The sequence below is a fragment of the Brassica napus genome, chromosome C4 (genome assembly GCF_020379485.1).
Source record: "Brassica napus cultivar Da-Ae chromosome C4, Da-Ae, whole genome shotgun sequence".
Taxonomy (NCBI): Eukaryota; Viridiplantae; Streptophyta; class Magnoliopsida; order Brassicales; family Brassicaceae; genus Brassica; species Brassica napus.
Window position 1 is genome coordinate 58,052,830 of NC_063447.1, and position 14,016 is coordinate 58,066,845.

Here is a 14,016-nt window from a genome sequence, read left to right on the forward strand (position 1 = left end):
AATAGACTCTTTCTCTCTCTATTTTTAAATATGAGATGTATTAGGAGTTTTATTGTCTCAAAATAAATGATATTTCATATTCTAGTTTTTTTCATTTTATAAAAGTATATGATTTGTTGTATCATATGTTATAAAGCAAATTAGAATCTGTAATTTGTTTTTAATGATCTTAAATTTTTAACTAAAACAAAATATATTTTTGAAAAAGTTGGGTTATTCGATAATAAAGATGATCAATAACACGCAATATGTTGATATTAAACTGGGATAGTGACACTATATAGTATATACCACTAAATTAAGATATGTTTCTCGTACACTTGAGATAATTATTATAAATGCTGTCGTGCGTCTATAGTTTATGGGCTTAAAAACATCGGCCGGTACTTAAGCCCACAGGTCCAGAAAGATATACGAGAATGCATTTCTTAATTACCATTTAAATTAAGTAGATTGTCTAATGGTCTGGTCTTTGTTGTAGCCAAATCTTTCCCATTGGCCATTGGTAAGCTCAAAATTACTGGTATTTGATCATTTGGAGCTCAGACAAAGTAACAGACACACTGCAGGCTTTTACTTGTCCAAAACTTTTAGAGAAACCCAATACGTATTTTCTCACAAAACAATTGTTTTTGAGATCACAAATCCATTGACTGTTTATCCATTTCCCTAGAAATTTAACTTATGTTAATGAATCCCCATTTAATTTTTGAATGAAGATGAAAGCTCATTGGTTCAATAAATCGTTGTATGTTCTAATTAATTGTCTCAAAGGGTAGAAAAATCCGACAGCATAATTCTTTTTTTTTTTGACAACAATAAAAAACTAAACTATGGGATATGTTGTTTAATATTGAATGTCATTTTAGATTTTAAATTTTATTTCATCCTAAGTATTGTTTTATGTTTTGAATGCATATATTAAATATTTTTTTAAGTTTTACTTTTATTTTAAATTCATTAATTAAAAAATGAAACAAAAATTGTGTTAAATAGGAAATACAAAACTAACAAAGTTCTTAAGTTGGGAGATTTTGAAAAAAATACCGTATTTATCTTTCAAATTTTGAAAACTATATTATATTTTATTATTTTTGAAAACTATATCTTATCCGTTGTGAAAATACCATTATATCCTAAATAAAAATTGAAGAATATATATAATATTCTATTGTTACGATAAACAAATGATAGAAATATATCTCGCGTACGCTTTATAAAAATCCTACTAAAAACATTGAAATATCCATAAAACAAATCAAATTTGGGATTCGCAAGCGTTTGGAGTTTTGCTTTCATCTTAGCCAATAAATTTATGTATAAAACTCACATATAATAAAGAACAATCATTTAACAAATTACAATACTCGAATCATACTATCATTGAGGATCTAAAATAATATATCTGAAACAATAATGACTTGATTCAGTAGAGCGTAATCTCACACGACTATTTGGATGACTACTGGTTGGGCTCAATATTTCATTTGCTTTGGTTGCTCGATGATACACGTGACTTGGTTATTTTTTTAAAATTTTTTTTATGTATTCGGGTGGATCATAGAAAACTTTATGGCATAATATTTGTATAATCTTAGAATACATGATCCCAAAAATGAAATAAATTAAATTTGTTTGATTTCATGCTGCTATTTTTTGTGTCTTTGTTTCGTTTTCTCTTATATGTGCAGCCTGGTTAATTAAAATATAGAAGATAGTGTTAGCATAAGCAAATATTCAACAACAAAATTTAAAATGCCTCTACCATTACAAAAAGAAGAAAACAAATTGTTAATGTACCAAAGAATTAACGAATAAAATTAAAATAAGATATTTTCAATGATAGCATGAATGAGGCCTAATTGGACATGATCGGGTACTATTTAATTTAAATATTGAAGTAACTATCTATAGATTTTTTTTTTTGTCGACGCCCATTTTCTAAGATCAAGTGGTAGTCGGGCTTGAGTCGTTCCGAAGAGACGCTTTGTCCGGTTGGGTCTGATCTATGTGAGAAAAGAGAACTCTGATGTTTCTCGTCTCTTTCGCGAGAGAATCTGCACGCAAATTTATGGTTCTGGGTATACGGTCAATGCTAAAAACTATCTATAGATATAAGTAGTAGTGATAGTTTAGTATATTAGTCTAAGATAAAGTGTAATTTTAAAAAATTAAAAGTATAAGTGTAGTTTTCAAATTGTATTCTCAGTTCATGCTATTTTTCCAAATTTTCTCAGTTTTTAATCTGTATGTAAAAAATTTAAACGACACTAACTACGAAACGGAGAGAATAATAGTTTAAAAAGGTCTCTAACCATTTAACAAGGTTCACTTAAGAGTTTAGCAAGGATTACTTAATCATTTGGTATGATTTCTTCATTTTATAATTATTGCATCTACGTATTGCGATTTAGAGTATTTCTAACCCACTGTTATTTCATAGCCCATTCCACTTCAACTCATTGCTATTTATTCTTTTAAAATTAAAACAACTATTTTTATATTTTGGAAAAAAAAGCAATTCTTACTTTTACTCTATTTTTAGAATAATACTATTATGGGGATTGAAACAAACACGATTTTTATTATAGAGATTCTATATTTTATAAGCAAAAATAGTAAAGTTTATTTGAGATGATCATAGTTGGAAAATGCTCGCATGTATATACATAATGAGAAAATCCATGGGGTCATTTGGTTAAAGAGCATAACATTGATATAAATATCATGAAAATTAAGGTTTAATAGCTTGCGTCTGTTGAAAACAATTTGTTTTACAGTTATCCGATAAACTATAACAAAACAAAAAGGGCCCTATGTAAAGAAAAAATGTCGCCGAAAAGCCTGAAATTATGTATCCGTAAGTTGGCCTCACGATCTACTTGCATTAGCTGAGCAAAAGAGAAAAAAAAAAGTAGAAAAGAAGAAGCCACAGCACCAAGGAGTTTTGCTTGGTTATATGTCTAACTTGAGATTTGGTCTTTCTAATTAATGCCAACTTTTTATATTTCGAGAGAGCAAAACACGGCCTGAAGGACCCCATCCATTTATTACGCTCATAGTTTTATTACTTCTAGTATTCCTTTCTCAATTAAAATTTTTATTCCTTGTGCCTAAGAGCAGCTCCATTGGAAGCTTTTAGAGAGGGTTCTAAAAAAAAAAGCAAAAAAAATAAATGAAAAAATAGATAAAAAATGTAACTTTTTTGTTTGAACACATATAGGAAGTCCGTTGAAGGCCGCTGTTTTGATTAACTACGACCCGACAGCACCTTCTCGTCTCATATAAACACTGTAAGCTTCTTCGTTGCATGATTTGGTGTTTGCAGTAAAAGATTGATGCTTTTGGATTTCGATTTAATCTCTTCTGAGTCTATGCAGATTCACTTTAATCTTGATGCTCAATTCTGAGTTTTTATTTATTTATTTGCAGAGCTGAGCAAGAAGGAATTGATCTCTACCCAGTCGAGCTGAAGCAGTTCATGAGACGTGGCAATCTTCCGACCTAGACTTTTGTTCTTGGATCCAACCAGTGTAAGTTTTTGTTCTTCTTTCCTTTTGCTTGGGGAGTGTAATTTTGTGGTTTTTATTAATATGAGTTGAGAATTTTGTAGGCATATATAGTAACATCGATCCACGAGAACTGGTTTGCTGTTGGGTGCTTAAACACAACTCGACCTGCTGGTGAAGGAGCTATTGTTATGCAGACCGCGGTTTATGTATTGGTTGCTCTGTGAGTCCACTTCACACTCTGCTCTCAGTTGCATCTACATTTCAATCTCAGAAACCAAGTTTTTTACTGTGTTCTTCTTTGCAGGTATGATGGATCGATTGGTTCAGCTTCTCGAGCTGCTGCAGCTGATCACTTTGCATCGCAGCTAAGTAGGAAAAACTTCTAGCTTCATCTTTTGCCAAGATCATTAAGAAAGTCATATATGTATTTTGAAGTAACGAACTTTTGACTATGTTTTGAGTCTTTGACAAGTATAATGAAGTAAGATGAAATGTTTTTCATTTATGAAATATGAATAGAGAAGTCAGGAATCAGTTGGTACAACAAGCCTTTGCTTATGGGTACAGAGAGCAACTCATCTCAGCATAGATTTGTTTTAATTCGGTTCCAAGTCATGTAAGCAGTAGGAGTTGTTGCCTTGTAATCTCTGAAACTGTTCAAGTTCTTGAAGCTAGAAACACTATAGTCTTGTCATGTTGGATTCTGATATCAGACGCTTCTAAGTTCTAACTTCATGTCTGAGTCAAGTGTTGTTCAGGTAATGTGGATCATGTTTGCAAGACATAGCGGACACACCATTTGATCAGCTGAAGTAACGAGATCTCTATCTAATTATAAATTTATATGTCTATTTTTAATATGTTTTAATGTCACATTTGTTTAAATTTTATGAAATTCAATAATTTTTAAGTTTTGCAAAATTTAAATAATAAATTCAACTTTTAAAATTAAAAAAAAAAACTATATATAAGAACCTCAAAGGGGTTCTACCATTGGATCATAATAAATTTAATTACATTAGTAAGGATTCTAAACTTCACAAATTACAAAATTAATAATTAAACTAATCATTAGAACCACCGGAGATGGTCTAACCTTCAAGAATCATCTAACTAAACACTATAATAGTATAATGCATGTGGAAAAATAAAACTTGGTCTCTATTAACAGTCTAATACAGATGCTAAGAAATGGTAACAAAAAGCCAAGAAAAGTAAAAACTATATTAAAATGGAAGGATGGTATGAGGGTCATTAGAAATATGTTCAGAATGGCTACTGATACAAAAGTTCGAAGCTTCGTCGAGATTTTAATAATCCTTACTGCGAAAAAACTAATCTCGAAAGTAGAGAGTTGATATTATTTTATTTCCACATCAATCCAATCGAATATAATAAACCCCAATCAAATTATTTGTCTTTATCTTACAGTTTTCGTTAACCCGTAAGTTATGAAACTAATTAGAATGTAGAGATTGTAACTATGTACATGTGATCGCTCTTTAGCTCTTAAATTTTTCATCCAACACATATAACTATCTGTCACACATCTTCATTCAAACCACTACTGAGTATACGATCTTTCGAAGTGAGTGAGGATAGATGACTGATGAGTTACCGTTAAAGTCTCAACGGCAGCCAAAAAAACACCACATCCCATGCATTTTCCTCACTAAGAATTTTCACTGCTCTTCATGTGTTATGGTGTTGTACACATTATTATGGGAGGTAAATGAAACAGAGGAAGAAGTTAAGATCATATATAGAAGAACTTGTGGAAATATTGAGTCAGCAAAGAAAGTTATGTACAAGATCTTCCTATTATGTATGGCATATTCATTTCCACATGAAAAGGCTTGGACTGTGGTAACTAGTCAAAGTGCCTTCACATTTGCATCATGTGTCAATAGTAAGCAATATATAAAAGTTCCATTAGTGGTAACTGCAGATGTCAAATTTAGTAAGTTAAAAAATTATCTCTTTAGTTTAGTGATAAGATTCAGTGACTTACATATCCACTAAGAGCCGTGGGGCGATCCTTAAATTTTCAAATTGTTTTTATGCAAAAGAAAGTTTAGCAACTTAAACCTTGATATTTTGTTTTCACATATGAAACTCTTTTTTCCTGGATAAACGTCTTTAATGTGAGTCCACAGATATCTACAAGCATCAAGATGTGGTAAAAATTAGATTTTTAAAAAAAAATTTAAAAAGAGCTTTTAAAACGAAGATAGGATGCCCTTCTTTTCATAAATTGAACTTCTGCTCCAGCTCATTTATGGTGTGTTGAATCCTTTCTCGCTTTTATTCAGTTTAATTCTGATGGTTTCAATTCTAGTTTAGTTTATTTGCTTAAATTATATGTTTGAATTTTTTTTCGAGGCCAACTCCAACGAGACACCATCCTACCAAACTTGATGTAACAATGTTCATTACACCAAATATTTAATATACATATTTTATTGTGTTTCATTTAACAATATAGTTTAATTATTATTATTAATTAGTTCAAATTTGTAACTAAACATAAAATACTGTATTTTGTATTTTTAATTATTTTAATTATTTTTACATAGTTAAATATTTTTATTTTATTTTCACGTAAGAATCACTAAATGATTATTATTATTTAATTTATATTATTAAAAATAAAATATCATAATACTTTATACTTTATTTTTAATAATATTAAATATTAATAAGTATTTTATAAAATATAGAAATTAATAACATAGGCGGGATAATATTAAATGCAAATTAAATTTGAAATAAACACTCAAAACATAAAATAAATCTATTATTTTGTTATGTGCTTTTCATAATTAATAGTTTGTAATCTTTAATATTTATATACAATAAATACATAAAAAGTATAATATTGTTAAACCGAAAATATAAATGTAAATATAAATATAAATAATTATATAAACATAAAACTTTAAAAGTTTATCAAACATAATATCTAAGTGTGATAAAATAATTATTTATCAATTATAATAATAAAAATAAAAATTATTAAAATTGCAAAACATCAAATAATATATAATACTATTTTTAGAGAAATATTTGGTGTTATGGTTAGAGATGACAAACAAAATATAACACGAAAATATTAAATTTGATGTAAGTTTAACACTAAATTTGACGTTATGGTTAGAGATGTCCTTATCTATAGATGGCATCTAGACGGAGTTGAAAAAGTTGGACCAGGGACAAACGGTTAAAACTAATAAGCCAGACACAAATATAAAGTACCGATGAATTGATAGTTATCTAAGCCATTACAACATTTTCAATTATATTTATATAGTAATTAAACTATAATTACCTATCCGACTAGTGTCTTCGATGGGTTCTTAAAAGTTTTAGACATGTGTGGAAGATTAAAAACTAAAAAGAATCAGAGATGCGCAGGGCCATTTTTATAACGACAGATGCAGGTATATCTTACAGCATCTAATATTTTGTATTATTCTCAATTTCTGGGTAACTTTGCAGTCACAATTATTTTTGGATTTACTATGAACCAAGTCTCCTATAAAACAAAAAATGCCCTGCCATATAAATAAACGACTGTACAATTCAAAACCAAGGGCTCAGATAAGATCTATCAAAACATGATGTCAGAGATTAATTAAAGTATATCATCCCAACTGTTATTATTATCATTATTGTTATCACTATTTATGTGTGTATAAAATTACATTAGGGAGACAATCTCGTAGAATTGTGTCACAAGTTCACAGTCCCACATGTCTCATCTTAAAGGCCAACCTGCCATTGAAGCGAAGATCTCTTCGCTGTTTTCCGTTCTTGCTTATCCAACGTTCCAACAAAGTTTTTTTTTTTTTGCTAAAACGTTCAAACAAAGTTTTAAATCTATATTATTATTATATTAACTTCGTCTGATCTCATCCAAAAATTGCCAAATTTTCAGAGGAGGAAATATTGTCTTAACAAATTGGTTATATACAACAAATATAGTTATTAACTAACAAAAACTAATACTACAGTTATTCACTCTAGGCTATAGTTATGATTACTTTTGCTGTCTTTTTCCTTATTGGAAATAAAGGCTAATGTTATAAATATGTTTGTTATGCACATTGTGTCAAAAATTTATATCATTTACCGCTCAAGTGACTTGATTTTGTTTGAATCAAATAAAATGGTCCGATCCAACTATCATCCTCCTCACATTAAGAAACAAAAATCCACATAAATGAAAAACTATAGCATAAGAGCACATATACCAATATAAAATATTAAGGGTAGTCAATGTTACGATCCTACACAAATTTTAATTATACAAAAAATAGAAATAAAGAAGAAAAGCATTCTAAACCAAAATGTCTTTAGATTTCTCATCCATCTCTAACAAAGAAGACAATGGCAAGAATCGTACGGACGTCGAGGAAGTCTCATCGGAGGAAGAAGAAGAAGAACACGACGTGAAGAGTGACAAAGGAGACAACGGAGACTCGCCAAGACTCATACTGTTACAACAAGAAGTGCTTGCTTCTCCGGCGGTGGCGCGTTCCACTTCTTCTTTGGAAATGTTGATATTGATGGGTTCATTCGTGTGCAGTGTTAAGTTCGAGAGGAGATCGACAAAAGCGGCGAAGATGTATCGATGGCTGGTATTGGCGTTGACTTTCAAGAACTGTAAGAGAAGCTTCTCGAGGCTTCTCCAGTCGTGGTGAAGCGCGTGTGCCTCAACCATCTCCTCCATGGATCCCTTGAAATCAGAGTAAGGGTCGTTTGATTCTAAGGACAAGAGCATGAAACTTTCCTTTTCTTCTTCTTCTTCTTCTTCTTGCTTAGTCGTAGCTTCTTCGAGTATAGAGTTGGATTCTCCTTTACTTTCGAAGATGAGTCTCTCTGATGATCTTAGCCCTTTTATCACACTCTCTATCGACTCAGTACCCTCAGGTGGGTCGAGTTCATCCTCGTCTTGGTCATGGATACGGTTGGTGAAAGTGGTGGTTGGTCTGAAAGATGTGGTTTTAGGGTTTTGATGACAAGAAGGCCATGGCCATGAAGTGGTATTTGTTGATGATGAAACTGAATTTGAATTTGAAGAACAAGAAAACGAAGAGTTGTTCTTGTTTAGAAATGGGAGCTTCATTTTTTTTCTCTTTTTATTTTCTTTGATAAAAGAAAAATAGGACAAGAAAATAATTTATTTCTTCCTTTGTATGTATGGAGATTGGTTTCAAAGTAAGAAACTGATAGAGTTAATGGAGTGAGGGAGGGAAGATTTTAAGGGTTTGAAGAGGGGAAGAGGCTTGGTGGGGTCTATTTCTTTACTTATTTTAACGTCTATAAATTTATTTAATTTTCTTTCTTTTATTTGGTTGTATTAAATTAATGTCTTCAAAATTCAATGTTGTTTGGTTGGGGTTCATTCAATATAATTCAGTACCTTTCCCCGGTTAAGTTGTTTTCGTATTTATTATAATGAATGATACTACTTTCTTGTTTTCGTCTTCCTTTTTCAGAGCTTTCACTCTTTTAGACTTATTAAAAATATTTTAACTTTCTTTTTGGATATTTTAAACATTGCTTTTCGAAAGGATGCTACATGGTTGATTCTAGCATTTCGATTGTATCATGTACAAATTATTGGGTCTAAATCTTGATGTTGTAAATTTTTGCCAAACATCGTTTACCGTGCTACATTATCGATGAATATACAGGCAAATATGGAAACAATAGTATTTTATTAACTATTTTGAAAGTTAGCTAAGTGTCAATGATCGTGGTTTCGAAAAGATTATATCGAAGCTTTCCGTACTCGGTAGGAGGCTACAAATGTATATTGCACGGGGCATGGAAACCTAATTGTATATCTATGGAAAGACAACATATTAGGTCACATTAAATTTTGGTCCATAAACAATTCAAATTTCTAATTGTCTTCATATTGAACAATTCAAATTTTTATTTACTTCCATTGTAAATTTGTATAGCATTTGCATATTTTTCTTCTTCAAAAGTGGAGATAAGTAAAATATTTATCAACTAACACTAGATTTTCTATGACATGCGACTGGTCTGTGATATGCAAGAAAAAAACAACATTTGATCGCTGATTGTATTTGCCGGTCTAAATTAATTACATTGATCGTTAGACCATTCCAAATGTATTTCCCTATTTTTTTTTTTATAATATAGAAACTCTGTAATAGAGATGGATTATTCTCCAAGTATTCTCTTATTTTTTTCATCTAAAAAGGAATATTTTTAAAAGATTCCCTTTCTGTTAAACAATTAGCACTTTTTACTTTTGAATGTTAAAAATTAACTTATTCATTTAAATTTTTGATTTTTCTTCATAAATTGCAATATTATTTAAACTAAACATTTTAGTACAGAAAAAACATTAAACAAAAATAAGAAAACAAAATAGACATTATCTAATTATCAATATTACAATATTTTTTTCCATAAATTATCAATTAATGTATTCCGAAGTGAGAGATGAGCTTCTTCATCTTTTCTCATTCGTTTGGACAATATTTTAATGATCTTTGTGGATCCGGAAATAATTTACCGGAATATTAAGTTGTTTCACTATGTTGTATTAATTATATTTATGTTCAACTTATTTTGTTATCTATATGTAATATTTATGTGCAACTTTTAATAATTAATTTATAATTAATCATTTTTGTTTAGGTATATAATTTTAAATATCATTTGTTTAGTAAAAAGTTTGACTTTCAATAAAATTGTAATATTTTTGCTTATTTCAAGTATAATTGTAAAAATTAAAATTATTATCTAAACAAATAAATGTGGGTTTTATGTATTAAAAATTGTATTTCTACATAAATATGTCTTTTGTTTATAATCACAAAAAGTTAAAAGACTATTTTGTAAATAAAAAAATATATCTCTATTATAGAAGATTGCTATTTTTTCCCTTAAGTATAGAAATAAAAATAGCAATCTCTATTTTAGAGGAAAAAATATAGGTGGGTTAGAATAGATTTTACTCTATTATAGCATATAGAGGCAAAAATAGCATAGAATTAGAGATAGCTCTTAGAATAGATAGTGTTTTTAGTGGTTTGATTCTTCCTTAATAAAAGCATATTTGAATTAGTTTTTTCTCTCTCTGTTGCAGTAGTTAAAGTAAATAAAATTCATGACTAAAAATTAGTAAAAGTCACAATAGATAGTTCGTCAGTGAAGTTATATTTTATAGAAGGCCGGGACATGTGAGATTGCGGTCATGATTAATCCTGATCTCTTAACTGGAGTTTTTAGATTCGGGTAAAAGACCGTTTTTAGTTTTTTTCTTAAATAAAAAATAAAATATGTCAAATCATGAGTTAAGAATCCTAAAAAAAATATCGGAGTTAATCAAGCTTTAAAGTCGAGTTTGAACGTACCTTTCACTCACGTGCCTCTCACGCGTCGCTAGAAAAGAGGATATATATCTCTATCATAATCATATCTGTATTTTAAAGTTTAAACCATCTAAACAGACGATTAATGTTATAGAAGTAGAAGCTTCGAAATAGTTATAGAATTATAATTGAGATATTAGACAAATCATTGAGAAATTAGGCAAATCATGTGGATTCTTAAAACCAGGATAATGATTCATAGCTGTATGTCTTATTAATCTAATCTAATAAAAAGGAAGTACATTTTGTACTTAACCCTTAGTTTTGCTCAATAATTACTTCCTTATGCCACTGATATTAAACATAGAGTTTTGACTTTTAATTAAATACATCTAATCTATTAAAAGGGAAGTACATTTTGTACTTAACTCTTAGTTTTGCTCAATAATTACTTTTTTATGCCACTGATATTAAACATAGAATTTTGACTTTTAATTAAATACATGATTTGCCTTATTAATAAACTTGAAAACTACTAAACCAATTCATCTTCCGTTACCAACAATCACAATATCAAATCATTCACATAAGCAACACAAGATTTTTTAGGTTTTTTATCTTGCAAATCACGTTTAAAATCATATCATTTAACCGGACTAACATGTTTAGTATTTTATGGGCTTGGTCAATTAAAATATAATTAAAGCCTAATCCACATATATTGTGATGAAAATAAAGTTTTAACATTGTAATTAAGTTTTGGCCCATTTCAACAAATTAATTACCAAATAGTTATTTTTTTATTTGCCATGTTGTTAATATAATACATATTGTTTATATATCAACCCATCTATTTATAATTTATATAAGATGTTTTATTTTGAAAATTTTGAATTATAAATTTACATAAATATGTAATTACATTATAAATAGGATAATGTAGTTAAGTATTACTAATTAACAAATATCTTATCTAATAAATCGTTTTGATTTGTCTAATATCCCATCACGATATAAACAATCAATAACAAATTTAGAAACAATTATTATTTTTATGTTAGGTTTAATCTTGGTAATAAAATGAACCGAGTTTTCTTTTGGGTTTACATCAATCCAAAAACAAAACAAAAAAATATATGAAACAGTAACATCAATGTTTAACATCTATTAAGTTTGAACATATATCTGCGCGGACGCGCGGGTTCAAAATCTAGTTATAATTAAAACATAGGCTTCTTGGATGCTTCTCCTGGCTTTCATTTAACAAATCACACTTTCTTTAGATAACAATTATTTTCAGTGCTTTAACTATATTATATCGTTTTAAGGTTTATTAATAAAGTTTGACATTAATTTTTTTAATTAAAATCTGTAATTTATTTATCAGCAAATTTCTTTTTTATTTATAAATTCCGGATTCAACCGTTGGTGAAGCGCTCTTACTTCAGTTCGGTGGAACGTGGGTCTCTAAAACCCAATATCGTAGGTTCAAATCCTACAGAGCGTGATGTCACTCTTTTTTATTAGATTGCGTCAAAATTCCACTGTTCACAAATAATCGAGCAGCAATCTGAATTCGACCTCCCGCATATGAAAGCAAGAAGGATGTCAGTCAAAAAAAGAGATGTTAATTAATCAAAAGTCCAACTGATCACCACGTCTGTATTGTAAATAAGCAGTTACGAATAATCCAGCCAAAGTACTAGGAATTAGATCTAAGACGATTCCAAATAAAGAAACTTCAATCATTTCAATTTTCTCTTGTTTTCATTTCTGAAAGGGAGAAAAGAGAGGTACTATCTATTCCTAGCTCTTAATCTGTATTGCCGATGAATCTCAATGACCAAAATTGGGTAATTAACACGGTAAGGAACTATCAAACATATGAAATACCATATAAATTTTTTTTGATCAAAAAAGATTCATTCAATTAATTTCAAATAAGTCTTATTTTACTTAGACCAATAAATAGAAAAAAAAAAACAGTTACTATAAAACAAAGCTTGGAAGGCAAGTGGCGATGTACATTCATGCTTGGCATTGAGTTCTGAATATTGTTATCTAAAAAATTGTGATTTGTTAAATGAAATCCATGAGAAGCATCATAAGGGCTAAAATTGTTAGAGGCAAGAGATTGAGTGCCAACGAAGGAAACCGTCTCCCCATCTCTTTCTTCTTCGCCATGAGCTAATTAGCTAAATGTTGAAATTGCATTTCAATCTTATAGGCTAACAAGAAGTACAATGGCAAGGTTTTAGGTGAATCTTTTGTTACTTCTTTTTTTTGCTAACTGCTTAGCTACCCTCTTTTTTCAAAAAGGATAGAATGATTGGATTAGTTTTGTTATCCTGAACGTTTTAGAATATTTCTGTTTTGTCTTTTTGGTAGAAAAGTTATCTAGTAATTGAGCTAATTTTGTGGCTACATTTTTCGTATCTTTATTTCTCTTGCTAAGTTCTTACTAATAATTATGGAAGGTAGTATGGCGGAAGATCATAGTTTCAAATTCCTAAAAGTAAAATTGATAAATCATGATTTGTAATAATTTTATTGTTTTTTTTTTTGCTAAATAATAATTTTATTGTCCTGAAAAATTGACTCGAGATAAATCATTTTGTTAGGTCCATAAGGTTCAATGCAATAGAAATAGAGAAGAAAAAAATTCAATGCTTGGATTTGTTTTTTATTTTGTGAACTCGTAACTGTTCCAACATACTTTTACAAAGAGTAAATAATTAAAATGTTTGGAAGTAGGAAATATTCGTTATGAAAGTTTGAGGGTGGAGGTAGACGAGCAGAAGAAATGGACCATTTGGTGGCATGCACCAGCTGAGAGAATGTGGTCCACTTCCTACGAAATCTATCATCCTTCTCTCTTCATCGCTATATCAAAATCATGATTCCTTTCTGATTCTACTAACTTACAAACCTATATAGTAATATTATTCCAGCTTAGCTCACCAATTTTGGATATATTTGAAAAAAAAAATCGTTTTCTAATCCAGTCTAGAAAAATTACTACGTCGTTTCATCCTGCAACTTAAATTTTTTTTTTTTTTTTTGCTAAAACCTGCAACTTAAATTTAAACTATGTTTTTCTCTACAAGTTAATTAACTAGTTTATTTCCAAATAATTCGAATTATAT

The 14,016-nt window shown here is 29.3% G+C and overlaps 1 protein-coding gene and 1 long non-coding RNA gene across 2 annotated transcripts; one reads left to right on the forward strand and one right to left on the reverse strand.

Moving 5' to 3' along the window:
• Nucleotides 1–3,052: 3,052 nt before the first annotated feature.
• Nucleotides 3,053–4,428, forward strand: LOC106394887. The gene is made up of 4 exons (XR_001279035.3): nucleotides 3,053–3,293; nucleotides 3,433–3,533; nucleotides 3,614–3,732; nucleotides 3,817–4,428. It is a non-coding gene; the product is annotated as an uncharacterized LOC106394887 (long non-coding RNA).
• A 3,253-nt stretch (nucleotides 4,429–7,681) lies between these two features.
• On the reverse strand, nucleotides 7,682–8,739 carry LOC106394754 (transcription repressor OFP15-like). The gene has a single exon (XM_013835309.3). The coding sequence runs from the start codon at nucleotides 8,638–8,640 to the stop codon at nucleotides 7,852–7,854; it is 789 nt and encodes a 262-aa protein (XP_013690763.1). The 5' UTR covers nucleotides 8,641–8,739; the 3' UTR covers nucleotides 7,682–7,851.
• Between the last annotated feature and the right edge of the window lie 5,277 nt (nucleotides 8,740–14,016).

Excerpts from the sequence above, each read along its gene's own strand:
- LOC106394754 (XM_013835309.3), bottom strand. The coding sequence starts at position 8,640 with ATGAAGCTCCCATTTCTAAACAAGAACAACTCTTCGTTTTCTTGTTCT.